The 15669-nt window shown below is 46.1% G+C and overlaps 1 protein-coding gene, 1 long non-coding RNA gene and 1 pseudogene across 2 annotated transcripts; 1 reads left to right on the top strand and 2 right to left on the bottom strand.

The window, feature by feature from the left end:
• Positions 1 to 98: 98 nt before the first annotated feature.
• LOC144099499 (uncharacterized) lies at positions 99 to 3142 on the top strand. The gene is made up of 2 exons (XR_013307411.1): positions 99 to 1142; positions 1244 to 3142. It is a non-coding gene; the product is annotated as an uncharacterized LOC144099499 (long non-coding RNA).
• Positions 3143 to 6040: 2898 nt separating this feature from the next.
• Positions 6041 to 8010, bottom strand: LOC144099497 (THAP domain-containing protein 3-like). The gene is given in 2 exon segments (XM_077632846.1): positions 6041 to 6795; positions 7084 to 8010. Coding segments are annotated over 2 exon segments (465 nt in total). The 5' UTR covers positions 7152 to 8010; the 3' UTR covers positions 6041 to 6398.
• A 3495-nt stretch (positions 8011 to 11505) lies between these two features.
• On the bottom strand, positions 11506 to 14068 carry LOC144097403 (uncharacterized; annotated as a pseudogene).
• Positions 14069 to 15669: the final 1601 nt, after the last annotated feature.

The following is a 15669-nucleotide window of genomic DNA, read 5'->3' as shown; positions in this document are numbered from 1 at the left end:
AAAAAACTTTGACCGTTGTTAAAAAAAAGTACTCATATGAAGTAGTAGCTTAATTCAAGAGTTACTAAAACACTGCTAACGTAAGCATTTTTTTATTGAGTGTACACTGCAACGGGACTGATTTATTCAAAACGTTAAGTTTAAGAGTCATGGAGGAAAAATCAACCTTGAACGCAGGATAGCTGATTGGTGGCTAAAATCAAGGTAAGCCTGAAATTCTATCCGCACTCTGTTGGAGGTCGTGGAATAACTCGCGTTAAAGGGAAGGCGGAGAGGAGCGTTCCCAGTCTTCATTACGAGTCATGGCTAGGTGGCGTGAGCCACCTCATTGGGCGCTTGATGGCTGTGAAGGAAAAGTAGATCTTAAGCGGGTAGAATTAAACAAACGAAGGATATCTAAAATCAAGACAAGAGTGAAACTTCATCAGTCATGGCTAGGTGGCTTGTTCAGCCAGCCTTATCCATCCACCCATTTACCCACCCACCCATCAGCAGCCTGTCGCCAGAGTGGAGTGAGGAGTGAACTAGATGAAAGAGTGTCTCAAACGAGAACCCATCCTTCCCTAGGTGCCTTTTTAGAGGCGGTGCAACGCGCACGCTGTGTAGCATAGTGGTATAGTGCCTAGAATATTCTAGGCACTATAGTAGTGGTAGTGAACTTGCTTCAGACGCGGTGTGCTAGGGTCTGATTTTCACTATGTAGACATTTTTTTTATTCTACTCTCTCTAAATCGCGTTTTATTTCAGTGCAAACAAGCCGTGCTAGCTAAAAAGAGCCAGCCGAAACTGAAGTTTGTGCAGCGCTGCCTCACTGCTGCCGCACTGATCTCCACTAGGTGGCTGGATGCCGCATTCCCGCTTATTCCCGCTTTCCGAAGTGGGCGCAAGTGAAACCACCGGAAGTTGGGGGCATGTCCCAGAAGTGCTGTCTGCTGTGCATTTCAATGCGAAGAGTCGCGCCTTTCGCGCCTTCGTTCTCAGTTATTTGCGTTGTTCTCGTGTAATGCCTGCTGTTATATGAAGGGAACAAACAACCTGAACGCGAGAAATGTAGAATCGTTTGGGGAACCCTCTAATCTCAGAGAAACGGAAAAAAAACAGGCATGCAGGTCTCACCTTCTCTGCCTGGTCTCGGCAAATGGGTACGTGCATTAAACACCACGTTCTTCACTTCCGAGCGTAAATGAGCACTAGTCGAATGACGATAAGACTAACGACTTCTTAAAGCGGAATTTCCGCGCAGGAATGAAGGTCTGAACGATGCGGCAAATCCGGGCGAGCGTCGCTCGAATGGCCACTCGATTTCTCCCGAGAGTACAGCGGCAGGTCTACACTGGAACGACGTGAGCCATCAACAAGAATTCACCTGTAGGATCGACGGAGATTGAAGATTTACATTTCACCTTTCATTTAAGGTCGTGCGGCTCCTGGAGACCCTGTACGATCGGTTACGGCTTTGCGTCGCGTACAGCAAATGTTTCTACAAAGGCTGTGGCTAGAGTTCCGTCCAGGAACTCCAATTTATACCCTAGAGTTCTGTCCAGACGGAACCTAACCTAACCCATCCCAAACCAACCTTACCTAACCCAACCTAACCTAACGTAACCCAACCCAAACAAGAACTCCAATTTGCGCTAGAGTTCCGTCCAGACGGAACTCCAATTTGCGCTAGAGTTCCATCCAGACGGAACTCCAATTCGCGCTAGAGTTCCTTCCAGACGGAACCTAACCTCACCCATCCGAATCGAACCTAACGTAACCCAACCCAACCTAACCCAACATAACCACCACCACCACTGGACGGAACTGCAGAAGCAGCAAATGTTCCGTCTGGACGGAACGCTAGACACTCCGTTCTACAAAAGCGGAATTGGAGGCAGCTAAATTTCCTACACTGCAATATCTACGGGACAATTCGTCACATTCTTTGCGATTACCGCCTCTGCACTGATGTAAGGAGACGACTGGAAGCTACCGTCGGACGGTTGGACTCGCCCTCTCTTGGAGGAAGCTGTCTTTGCCAGGGCTTGATGGCTGGTGCGCGTCGAAGGCCGTTCCTGTTTTTATGTGAGAGGGCCGAGATACATGCTCCTCACTCATGCTAGGGTGCTGTGCAGAGCCTACATGATTTACACTGCACATCACGCGTGTGCTGTTACGTGTGTCTGTGCGCGTGCGTGCGTGTGCCTATCTACAGCCTGTCTCTGCAGCTGTACGTGGACTGCACCATTAACGCTGTGAAAGCTGCACTACCATAAGTGAGCGTGCTAAGTTGTGAGTGCATGGAAGACCATCTCTGAACCATGTGCAACTTGCAAGTGATGTGCATCTGTGTATGCAAGACATGACCGCAAGTGCTAGGCATTAGAATCTGTGTGACAAACTGAGTACGAGCCAGTGTGTGCGTGGACATCTCATTGCAGTATGGCATCATCACCTTCCATTCACACTTAACATTGTGTCATAGCGCAATCACATTTATATAGCGGCACCTACAAGCAGCGTGCAAAATAATTTTTTGCACTTATCCAAAGGCAAAATCAAAAGAGGGTTAAAGTTTTGTTCCTCGCGAGACATTATATTCTTGTCCTCTATGAGACAAGCGTAAAGCAAGACGACTAGGGCGTGCAAGATTCACCATTATTTCACAACAGTTTTTACCGCATTTATTCATAAAAATTAATACAATGATTATTTGAACAGAAAAATGAAGTGATTTATTACACACCTATTCATCCACGTAATGCACACAGTGCCTTTTGGCAAATCAATAATAATGTAGTATTTATTTTTAAAATACATAGAAGCCTAACCAGGAAATAAGTGAGCTGCAGTGCTTCAGTATGGAACTGCAAGAATGCCAGGTTTCTTCATCCAGAAAGCAATGCAGTTCTTGTGCAGGAATTTCGGAAATATAGTTGACTCTCAGTAAGTCAGAATCGAAGGAGGCCAAAATTTTTTTCTATGCAAGGGCCGCATTAAGGGAAGCATATTAATAGACTTTAGGATGACGGTACCAGACTGGAAGCTCCAGTTAAGCGAGTTTGACTTGACGAGAGTCCACTGCAGTGATGTTTACAGGTGTCTGAATAAAATGAGTTTTGACATTCGCTTGCGAATGTTGGGACCAGTGAGCTTTGCAGTTGCTCTTTTTGCAGCATGATGCATTCTGATCTTTAAATAGCATCTAATTATACATTTCACAAGGCAAACAAAATAGTTAGATTCAACAGTTGATTCAAACATATGGTGGTGTAGCTCAGAGTATAACTCACAAGGGTGTCCAGGCAACTCTCTCATAACCCTAACTGTCAGGTAATCAGCATTGTATTCCTTCAGATTACCATCATGCATCTTCTCTTGCTGCTGAATCACCTTTTCGGTTAGCTGGCAGATGTGAGTTGTGGAGGAAGACGGCTTGGTGAGACCACCGTGATTCTTCCTGCGCAATAGTGCTGAGGGGCATGTTTCTGCAATGGCAGCTGCATGGCACAGAGTGCAAGGAATTTTCTGCTGTACCATTTGGCAAACAAATCCTGCGATGTAGTCAGTGACATTTGGTCACATAAGGAGAAAGCAAAGGAAGGCTTTCTAGTTCATCTTATGCATTTTCTTCTGTGAGCTGTGTGCCTAGTGGCACATTGCCTGCGCCATTTTATTTTGCTCTTGTCATGTCCAGTTTATCATATGCACAAGAGTCACTGCTGACATACCGACATACAAGATGCGGGTTGCACCTGATGAAAGATGCAGGTTGCATCTAATGATGAACAATTCCCTCGACCACCTTTTACCTCATTGTGGATGACAAGTCGTTTGTAAGCAGCAACAAACTGCGATGCTGTTAGGGTTGTTATTCCAGCCCCCTTTGCAATGCACAGCACCGAAAAACCACTCAATGTGGTCTTGTGACAACTTGTATGTGAGTAGGTAATGCAGTGGTGGTGCTTCACCCAAGAGCAGAGAACATGCCAAGCCTTGGACACTTTCAATGGTCATGAGAAAGCCAAAGAAAGCCGTTCTGTGGGATGTCAAAAAGACTGACTTCCCTCATACATCAGTAAGGCCTTTAATGTACTCTCTAGCTTCCTGTAAAAAACTCCAGGTGCTGTTGCTGCTGGGCCTGAGCGCTGCCTTAAAGCCTTTGGCCAGAGGGTTACGCGAGCTGAGGCAGTCAAATAGTCGATCGAAGACATGAATGAATTTAGTTGTTGGCTCCGAGTTTTTGAATTGCAGCATTTGCAAGTCTTCCCGGCAGAAATCGATAGTATCTGCCACACTAATGCTTAAGGTTTGGGCTGTAAGGTTTACCTTCATTTTTTGCTTCTCCCAGTCAATGTGTGTGGCACGCAACTTTGTTGCTGCATGCAGGCCTTCTTTTTCCTGGAGGTCATGAAGTTGTGCTACATAATTCCATTCTACTAATGATCCAGAAGAATCTTTGAGCCACTTCAATGAAGCAAAGGCATTTCGTACCAACTTCAACATGTGACATGAATCTAAGTAACAGTAAATCCTGTCTTGTGTGACAGGGTAGGGAAACCACGTTGCCAATGCGGACTTATAGTCAGTAACAGCTCCGAGTTTCTTAAACATAGTGAAGTTGCATCAAAGCCCATCACATGTCAAAGAAGTCACAACCACACCTGCATCATGCAGTTTTATAAGGCACAGCTTCACTAGGTTTGCTCGTTCCTTGCCAGAAAGGCCATTGATTAGGAAATAGCCACCAGGGATCTTCCAGTGCGAATCTAGGGAGACTAACATAAAAACAAAAGCTTCAGATGCAATTTCGTTACTGTCATCATCCATTTCATTGGCAATGTCAACATGACCACGGAACTTCTTCCCATCCCATTCCAAATGTTTTCGCATCGTCATTTCGTCAACCACCAAGTCGCAAAGAAGCTGTTTGTTCTCCTGCCTTGCTTCAGACACCTTAGCATGGACAGCATTCATTGCTTCGCCTGTAGAGCCTGTTTCTCCATTTATGGAGCTATACCATTTCGTTATGGTTGATGGGTGTGGCAAACCACACTGAAACGTGTCCCTTACAAACTCTTATGCCTTTGCTGAGTAAAACTGCAGCGTGAGTGCAAACATACGCAACAGTGGAGAGTACTTGCTTAGACTCAGCTGAGCAGACTCGTGGCCTTCATGCGATGTTTGCCCCAGTAAACGTATAATCACTTCCAAGGGGACACCTTTAAAGCACCTGTCCAACATTTGTGAGGCATCATCAGAAATTAGCTGCTTCTTTCGGAGGTCACAAATGATGTCATTGAAAGCTGCTACTTTTCGCTTAAGTCGCCGCTCCCTTTGCAGACTCCGTTCCAGCCGTTTCTTAGCACTTGTTGCAGCAGTTGAGCAGGCTTCAAACTTCCTTTTTAACGTCTTTGGGGTGTCGAGCACAGCATAGTTGTACTCAGTTGCCTGAAGGAAAAAGAGCAGTTGGTAGAGTAAGCAATCCCGTGTGTAGCTTGTGTGAGCAAAAAAGCACCTTCCAATATCCTCTCTATTTGACAATTTATCACATTTGCAGCCATACAGTTTGATTAGGAAGAGACGATACAGGAAGCAAATACAGAGCATTTAAACCTTTGTGTTTTGGAACACACTTCGGACCCTGACACCACAAAGATGTGTTCATATGTCTACATGATGCCAAACGAACATCCGTTGCTTGAAATTAAAAGAAAAAATAATGATTCTGGGTCGACGATGTAAAAAATGCTTATATCCATTACGCTTACAGCACTCAGTTTTTCAGGGAAGTCCGGAACCAGTTTTTAAAAACAGGCTTTTTGAGATGACTCTTGCAGCATAATAGCACCAGTGTTGGCGGACACCAGAAAGGGGTATATCGTTAACTAATTTCTGACCATTAACTTCTGTATCTGGTAATGTAAAAAGCTATTAAAAAACTTATCCCCTGCCCACACTATTATAGCGGCCTCGGTCCAATGAGAAGGGCCATGGTAAAAAAAAAAAAGCCTAGTAGAGAAAATAAAGCCTAGTAGAGAAGGGAAAAATTAAAATTGATAATAAAAACAAAAGTTTGATATGTGACAGCATATATATATTTATCGAAACCTTGACTGACTTGTTTGTGAAGGGTGTCTTCGTTTTTCATTAGTTTTGCTCCGGTCGTAGCACTGTGCCTATGTACAAGTGAGTTTCTGATTGGACACGATTTGTCGTTAAGGCCAAGCAGAAATGTTATCGATAAACGTGAACGGATCTTCTATTAGCTCTTCTACTAGGAGGGAAGTGGTTGATGCGCCCCATTTTACCCCTTTCTGATGCATGACGGCAAAGAGCTTGGCCTTCAATATTTTTTTTTAAAGAATGACTTCAGATCCTAAAAGTGCCTTTTGTCGCAAAGACCCCACCATACACTACTCCTCCCCCCTGACACACCTCCGCGTGCACTCATGTGAGGCACACGCTGGGGTGATGGGTGTACACGGTTGTAGTGGTTGAGGTATTAGGATACCACCATACCAGCACAATGAATAAAAGCCGATCCAGATGCACAGTACTGTGTGCAGTACGATACCAAACAGTACTCGATGCCCTTCATTGTATAAGAAATACCATACCTTTTGTGGGTGTTCAGGGAACGAGAACACCGTCGGCACCGCAACTGGTACTAGCCTTGTCCTTGTTCCGGTCCTATCGAAACACGACTCTGTGAAATGGTCACTGCACAGTCAGCTTCCTGGAGGTTTCTACTTGTCTCTTCTTAAATTTATGACCCATTGCTGATATAGCTTGGGCTTAGAGAGCAGAAATCTGCATAGAACAAAACCGAGCGTCAGCGACGTCAGCCATGTATTGTGTCGTCTGCTACACAAGCTGACAAGCTGTATCATGTAAATTATGCATAACCTCAAAAACTTAGAAAAACTTCGTGCTGCACTTGTTGGTTCATTTTCAGAAGGGTCTTTTGCAGCGCAACGAGACGACAGGGAGCACAGCGGACAAGGTTCCGTGACTGGCGGTGTTTTGTGTTGCGATGTCTTGTCGTCTGCTCTGCGCGAACCCTTTGCGCTCGAAAGGCCCTTTCATCGAAGCACTAACTTGTGAAATGTCTTTTTCGACGACTTCTCCGGTCTGTTCGAGCAGTTTATGGCGCAACAGGCGGGCATGGTTATAGAAAAAGGCAGGAACGATGAAAAGACAAAATGCTAACCGAAAACTGAAGCCGAAAAACTGCTGACGGCTCATTTCTTGCACTGCCAAAGGCTGACTTACGGGACATGCCGCCCAACATCCGGTGGCTTCACTTTCGGGCGCTCGATGCGGCATCCAGCCCCATAGTGGAGATCAGTGTGTTGCCGTGAACTTCACACTCCCAGCATATCGCCAGGAATCCCCGTGGCACGCAGCGCCAATTTTGAATGCGCGTTTAGAGCACATCCGATGATGCTCTCCAAGCTCCAATCTGTGCTTTAGCAGATCAGTAAGACAAACACGTACTACATACAGTGCTGGGAATTGTTTCGTTAATGGCCACATCGAGAATCTGGAAACAGAGAGAAACGGAGAATGCTAACACTGTTCACCACCCCTGGCATGTCAAATCAACTCACCCAGCTTGCCATTTTTACTCAGAACAGGAACCTAAATGTGCAGGACAAATCATGTGGAAATTCTGGAACAGTCAACCGTCGATTACAGCCTGTTGCAGGGAGTCTATAGAAAGCTCGCAAAAATGGAAATGGACGAGGGAGGGAAGTACAGCTTGGGAAACGATCATAAATGTATTGGCCTGCAGATGGGAGTCCTGATCAAAAGACAAATGCAGGGAACACATGACGGAAACGCAGATTTAAATGACAAACAAATGGCACCAATAGCAGCAGGCTATGAGGAAGAAATAGAGAAACATCCTAAGGAAAAGTGGGATTCCAGTGAGTACACATTCATAAGAACATGAAACTAGCAAAAGTGGCAAACTGCTAGAAAGAAAGTGGAAGCCACCAAGCTGGTAAAATAAAGAAAATAAGGCAGCAATTGAACGACAGATGGCTTCGCAAATGCTTGGCAAAAATTTGTGCCATTTCTAGCAATACCACTGCAGAATCCGGCATCTTGGACGCCAACTTTTTTGACACAGAAAAACAGAGTGGACCTATGTACCATATTTTTACGCTCTAAATGCTACAGAACTATCTAACAAACCCTTCAGTAGGTTTTTATTTCTGCTGATAGGCCTTGGTGACGTGTTTTTATACGAACGCAGGTGCACAGTTCAAAAAGGCCTGCTGCAGCAGGAAAAAAAAATTTGAAAAATTAACGAGCTTTTAAAAAAGCCTTTACCACCAGCCAGCCGCCTCAATTCTTGAAGCAAGTTTCGATTATAATGCAAGTAGTAGAAAGACTGATGTACAGACATGTACCACTAACTGATTTACTAACTGATTAGTACAACTGTTTACACCTTTATTGTACAAAACCAACTGTCGAAATGGCTTGAAAGTGGTGTCATTAAACTCCAGGAGTCACTCTTAGCGCAATTTTCATTTGTATGCATGTTAGACACGCACACAGCTTCCTCCTTAGAGGTTTAAAACTATGTACCAACGATTATGTTGCACTTCTTTTTCATACCTCACACGACCTAAACGCTCATTACACATCGCAGCCATTGTTCCATTGCTGAAACCAAAACAGCATCGAGAAGAAATAGATTACATATTATTTAGTGGCCGCAGGCAAATACCACATGGTGAACCGTGTGTCCTTATGTCTAACGCATCATTTGAAAAATGAAAACTGACAACTAAAATAAGGTGGCAATGGCCCTGTAATTTTTTGCAACAGCAAGCTATATTACTATTTCCTGAGTTGGCAAGGTTAAAATGAACTGTCATACAGTACAGCTTGATCCAGAGATTCAAGCATTTGTTTCCCCAGGAGAAGTCCTATTTCATGCAGCACACAACACATAATTCTATATAGCCCGGAAAAACAAAAGGAATGCAACGAGGACCAGCCGCAATAGTTTCCCCAGTTTTGCCTTGTGCAGCTATATGAGAGAATGCCAGGTGGCTCTACAGTACTTTGGATATCATGCGATAAAGATTCGATATATCTTGAGAAGGAAATATAACTAGAATAACAAGCATGCGGTGGAACGCATATGGCAGTTTCTTTCAGATCATGAATGGCAGTTTACCAATATGCGTCAAGAGAAAAGTGTATAACAGCTGTATCTTACCGGAACTCACCTACGGGGCAGAAACGTGGAGGCTGACAAAAAGTGTTCTGCTTACGTACAACACAGTTTATTTAAAGAAAAATGATAGGTGTAATGTTAAGACTGGAAGCGGACAGAGTGGGTGAGGGAACAAACGCGGATTAATGACATTCTAGTCGAAATCAAGAGGAAGAAATGGGCTTGGGCAGGGCATGCAGCAAGTGCAGCATTGGTGGATGAGATTAAAAAGTTCACACGGATACAGTGGCCGCAGCTGGCAAAGGACAGGGCTAATTGGAGAGGCCTTTGCCCTGCAATGGGCTTAGTCAGGCTGATGACGATGACATTCATTTTCCATACACTATGGGTTAGAAGAAGGCCCAGTTAACTAAATACTAGGGGTGTGCGAATACAGTAAAAGCTCGTAAATTCGAATTCCACGGGGCCGCCAGGCCAGTTCGAATTAACCAAAATTCGAACTAATGAAAGTGAGCAAAAATGGATGCGTTTGATGCCCGGAGGGCACGAAAAACATTTATTTAGCAAAACAATCTGTTGTCATCTTCTGCTTCTTCTCTCTGAGGGCTACCATAGTCACTCGGTCTTCTAGCGCGCAAATGCGACGCAGGGAGTCTTCTTCCCTCCCCCTCTTCAAAGCTGAAGAAAAGGCGCGCGACATTCAGCGCTCCCATAACTTCTGCCGCGGACGGACGCACGGGCTCTTGCTCCTCGTCGTCATCCTTGTCTTCTGCCTCTTCTGGGACAGATTGCTCCCCAACAATTTCAGCGACAATGTCCTCATCACTTCGGGCACCGCACACTGCTGCATCGCTGTCTACTTCAACGTAATCATCAAAACTAACGTCCTGCAGCACAGCACGCACAGCCGCAGGCAGAGGCTCTGAACTCCCATCGCCGCCACTTTTTTCCATACTTCCGGCAGCAAAGCCACAGTGGTGGAAGCAGTTTGCAATTGTGGACGGCGTGACCAGCTCCCATGCACGCACCAACATGTGCATTGCTGTGAGCAATGTGATGGTGCTGGTCTTCTGGTTTCCAGTGCACAAAATCTTGCGTTCGATCATGTGGCGCCTATAGAAACATTTAATGTTTCTGATCATCCCCTGATCCATTGGCTGCAATGCCGCAGTCGTCTTGGCGGGCAAAAATACTAGCCTTGTGGCTTTCAGCTCGCCGTCGACTTTGTGTGCCGAGCAGTTATCCACAATGAGGAGAACTTGACGCTTCCCTAGCTCCATCCTCCGATCGAATTTCAGGAGCCATTTTTTAAACAATTTGCCCGTCATCCACGCCTTGCTGTTGGCGGCGTAATCTGTCGGCAGTGTCCTAATGTTCTTGAAACACCGAGGCTTCTGTGCCTTTCCGACAACAAAAAGAGGGACCTTCTCCATCCCGGTCATATTAGCAGCGACCTGAACAGTAATGCGCTCTTTGCTTCGCTTGCCGCCAGCGCAGCTGTCCCCTTTAAATGTTACTGTTCTGTTGGGCTGGAGCTTATAAAACAAAGCCGTCTCATCAGCATTGAATATATCTTGTGCCGAGTAGCTTTCTAAGTACTGCTGCAGAGCACCGCTTCGCCACCTGGCACAAGTTTCTGCGTCCACTTCTTTGGCTGCTCCGGACAACACCCGGAAGACAAGATTATGTCTGTCTTGAAAGCGGTGAAACCATCCTTCGGAGGCGACAAAATCTTCCACATTCATGCGCAGGGCGAAATCAGCCGCCTTCGCCATGATAATTGGGCCGCTCAGTGGAATGTCTGCGCTTCTCATTTCCTTCACCCACGTGATCACAGTGGTCTCAATTTCCGGATACTTGGCTAATCGGAGCCTTTTTCTGTTGCTGGCGAAATCTTCGGCTTCGTAGGCATCCTCGATGGCCTTCCTATTTCGGACGTAGGTCGACAACGTGCTTGGTGGAATCCCGTGCTTTTTCGCGATTTCCACTTTGCTGGCCTTCCGTTCGTCCACCTCGCGTAAAATTGCCGCTTTCTCCTTCACCGTCTTGACGCAGTATTTCCCACGCAAACACATCTCGTGGACACAAGCTCACAGCAAGCGGCATGCAAAACGAGGGCTAAAACACTAAAACGTTGTTCCTCGAAGCAGTCGCGGCAGGAAAGACTGGTTAGTACTTGTTCCAGCACCCTAGCGGTGCCCCGATGGTTGTGCCATCTATCGTTCTGCCATGAAAGCTTCCAACGATGGTTTTCAACAGCGGCGCGCAGTTCGAATTATGGGTGGCGGCGCCAATTTTTGAGTGAATTAAGGGGAGAGGCTCCTCGAAACAACTTTTTTTTTATTATTTGTACCAGAGACTTCAAAATTCAGCCAACTAGACAGTTTTTTATGCAGATTTCAAATATGCAATTAGTTTTTATGTAGCTGCTACAGTTCTAAAGTTATATTATACTTAATGACAAATTATAACGATTTTATGGGCACTTTTTTATGCACTAAACTTTCACAAAAGGTATTGTGCTATAGCTTATTTAGCTCTTTGTAGATCACAGAGTGCCGATATCTAGTCAAAAAACGTGTTCAGTTATTGGAAGTTAGACAAAAAAAATTGACACTTCAACCATTGCTTTCTTCAGTTCCCTGAAACATAGCTTCGTTATATTGTAATTACTGACGACCGATAATGAAATTTCAAGTAGATATCGGCATTCTACATACCTTCAAGAATATGTATGCCAAATTTCGTTAGTATACACCAATTCTAAGAGTACAAAAGGCTTCCCGGAAGACACGAAAATATAAAAAAATTTCAAAATGAGAAAAACAGGTTTGAAAGTTTCAAAACATTCTATTCTTCAAAATGCGATTGTTTTCCGATGAATCTTGGTCACACCCAAGAGCAGCTTTACAGAAAGCACACACAGTTTCTAGAAGGCTCCTGCGCTGTAGCTTGGCCCTTCCCGGCTCCTACGGTTGGTCTCCTCGGTGCGAGCCCTTTTCACTGCGCTCCGACGGTGCGCCCTTGCTTCTGCGGTTCGCTTCAAGTTCATCTTCTTTATCCGCATGTAATCAGAATGGTCGCTGCGTGCAACCAACTCTTCTGGGGGAAGTACCCCAATTTCTTGAAGGACTTCTTCAAAGCCGGCATGGCCTTTGTTGTACCACAGCACGGCAATAGCCGTGGCTGTCTCCACAGATGTCCGAGAAGCAAATTTTGTTTTTGGACACAGCAGCCATATTTTACTATTGAGCGACTCCGCTGCGTTTTGCGTCTTGCCATGAAGGCACCGAGCCAGGAGCTTCTCATCAGTAAGGCGCTTGTATATAGGCATAATTGCCAAGCCCTGAGCTTTTGTCAACAAAGGGGTATGGCGTGGTGTAGGCTCCCCCAGTGCTTCAGCACGCCTATGTTTGCACCAGGAATCTGGTTCAGCAGGGCAAAATTTGTGGCTGCTGGCCCCATCACTGGAGCAACAATGAAAATAGGAGGCCCATATAGCAGTGTACATGCTGCGCACGCTGCCTTTGTTATTTGTTATGGCTATTTGATAATATGTCTGCAGTTTCTGGATGGCTGTGACAGATAGCTTTTGACCTCGTGGCAGTGGCGTTGTCATTTTTCGCAGAGCAGTGCCTAGGCGTTTTGCAACGTGGTTAGTGCACTCTTCTTTTTCGATGACAGTGTCACCGTACACCTCAGCCCCACAGACGGCAGTATAGGCTTTGCTGTCACCGTCGCTCAAGAAAGTTGTGAACCGCAGTGGGGTCTCATATGACAAAGTCCTCTGCCATATGCGCACTGCTGCCTCAGGTTCCATTGCATGAGATGAACATTCAGTGTTCTTTTTGCATACAGGGCGATGAAAGGCTTGCCATACCTCATCATCATCACCCATGGGCTTGTGGATACTGCAAGCAAGACAGTAATTTGAAAGGACTTCAAAGTCCAAGCAAAGGCCTGTGTCCAGGGACACAGCTGTGCCCACTCCGTTGTGGCTTTTATGGCCCCTTTTTTGCCACGTGCCGTCAAACATGACCGGCACATCGCCGCCGCCAACGGCGTCCTTTGTCACCTTTCATGCCTGTTCCAAGTTTTGGCGAACAGCTTCCATTGCAGCACCATGGAGCTTCTTGGAAATAGCATGGAATGTCTTGTGATGCAGTGGTTTTCGAAGGCCGATGATTGCGCAAAATCGCGAAAGCTGGTCATATCCAGCACCTATAGCACGCGCTGCCAAAACAGCCTTCATGTTTACGGCGAAGCCGTCGCGCGAGCTCCCGCTGTCGTAGCGAGTGTTCGCCCCGGGGTCACCGCACTCACCGGCCGAAATGATCCGCTTCGACGTGTGCGTCAATGAAAGCACAGACTCTGGGCAGTCGGGATTTTCGCAGCGTAGCTCTAAGTACGACGAAAGCCCTTTGCGCTTCTGAGCTGCTTCTCGGACGGCGAGTTTCCGTTCGCGGCAAGTAGGGCATGCCGATCCTGCCACCAGTGCCGTCAATGCGCCGATCTCGCACAACACCGTGCTAGCAGCAGGGGCACCGACCGACCTTGAGTCACTTTTGAAGAATCCCATCTTTTTCTGCGATGCACTGACGAAATCCATAGCAGCGTCGATTTCACAACTGTCGCGGTGACCGGTGTCGGCGGTAGGCCTAACCGACGCCGGAGCGTCGCGGGCGTCATTCCCGGCTGTCGTTTTTTTAACAGTCTTACGCCGTTTCCCTCAATACTTGTGCCGAGTTCGATACTTCCGGGCGTCGGAACTGCACTTTTTCGGGCTAGTCATCACGAAAACGCGGAAAGAACACGGGAAACTGTGCGGCTTTCGAGAACACGCAGCAGCGGTGGTTCGGCTTTACTGCACAAAAGGAGCACCGCCGTCCAATGGCGGCGCCACGCTGCATGGCGCGCAATTCAAAACACGCGACAGTCTCGTCTTCTTTCTCGTTTTTCTTTTATTCTCCGTGAACATACGAGACTGACAGCCATTGAACCTTGGAGGAAAGGGCTGACGCTGCACGCCCCGATGATTGCAAATGGCGGGCGGTGAGGCTGGATTGCGTGAGAACGATGCAAACGGCGCGGACTTTCTAAACTTTCGGTGGATTATAGAGTTACCGCCGCTCACTTAGGCGCATTTTTTGGTAACTTCTCGTGCGAATTTCGGCTTGATATTTACAGAAATAAAAGCTTATACACCAAAGATGACAATGCAGCTTAAAACGAAAAAGTGATTTTTTTTTAGAAAACCGCGACTTTTTGACCCGCGTCTCCCCTTAACGAGCTGTTACATGCATAGACTTCTATGCACTGCGGACCGGACCACGATGACTATTTCGAATTATCCAAAATTTCGAATTAACGAGCTTTCACTGTATCAAAATTTTCGAATGCGAGTATGAAGAAAAAATGGCTTCGAATATCTGGTCAGCACAAAAATAATAAACAAGCAAAAATTGTTGCTCATAATTTTTTCAAAATAGTGTGTGGCCTTTGCAACTGAAATAAACAAAACTAGACTGCCTGAGCATCGTATAAAAAAAAAAACATGATGAGCGCAAAAATAGATACTACTTAATTGAACTGCATAACAGTATCCAACCTGTAATGTGGTCAGGCAAAATGCAATCCATAACATGACAAGACTGGAAACAAAAGCAACATGATGGCTAGTAAAACCTCATTAATTCGGAGTTCAAAGAACCGACAGAAATGCCCCAGGTTATTTGAAGGTCGATTTATAAAATGCCCCGCGGCCCCGAAAAAAAAACAACGAAAATGCAGTAGTCTTATGAGTCGGCTCTAAGGTGCAAATGTAATCCCGTGACGAGCACAGAGTTTCGGCATGCTGGAAGACATCGCGAACGTAAGCGAGATGGGAACGCACATTGACGTCGGAATGGCGAGACTTTCTAAAAATGGAAAAGAAATGACGAGCGACGTGTCAGTCAGCGTCTGAAAGCGGCACGGTGCCGAGATTGAACTACTGGCGAATGCGCGGGCCGACAGTTGCCATTGCAACGGGCGAGTAGCCAAGCTCAGAAACCAAAACTACGCGGCCAGGTTATTTTTTTGACCTAGTGACAGGGGCCCTCCGAACATTGTCACGCCTGCCGTTAGGCCCATTTAAGAGGTGCATGGGTTACAGTGCACCATGCAATATGCGGGATTTTTGCAAGATCACTTGCCCTGTTGTGATGGCTCGGCTCGCCCCTTCGGAAGCCTCACGCGAAATTCCGCAAGTAGGCTTTCCCGCATAGTGTAGTTGACCAAAACAAGATGGCAGTGGTCACGCTCAGAGGGTTAAGGTGACAATGAATGCCATGGGCGTGGGCATTAATTAGATAACATATTACGGAACGATAAAAAAAATAAACGCGCTTTCACGTTGCAATTGTTAGAAGCGGGTCGTCTCCGACGTTGTTCGCAGCACGTGTGGTATGTAGGAAAGCCCACTTGCGGAATCGCGCACAAGGCCA

The sequence above is a fragment of the Amblyomma americanum genome, chromosome 7, assembly GCF_052857255.1.
Source record: "Amblyomma americanum isolate KBUSLIRL-KWMA chromosome 7, ASM5285725v1, whole genome shotgun sequence".
Lineage (NCBI taxonomy): Eukaryota > Metazoa > Arthropoda > Arachnida > Ixodida > Ixodidae > Amblyomma > Amblyomma americanum.
The sequence above is the reverse complement of the archived record's forward strand: the minus strand, read 5'-3'. Positions and strand labels throughout refer to the sequence as shown.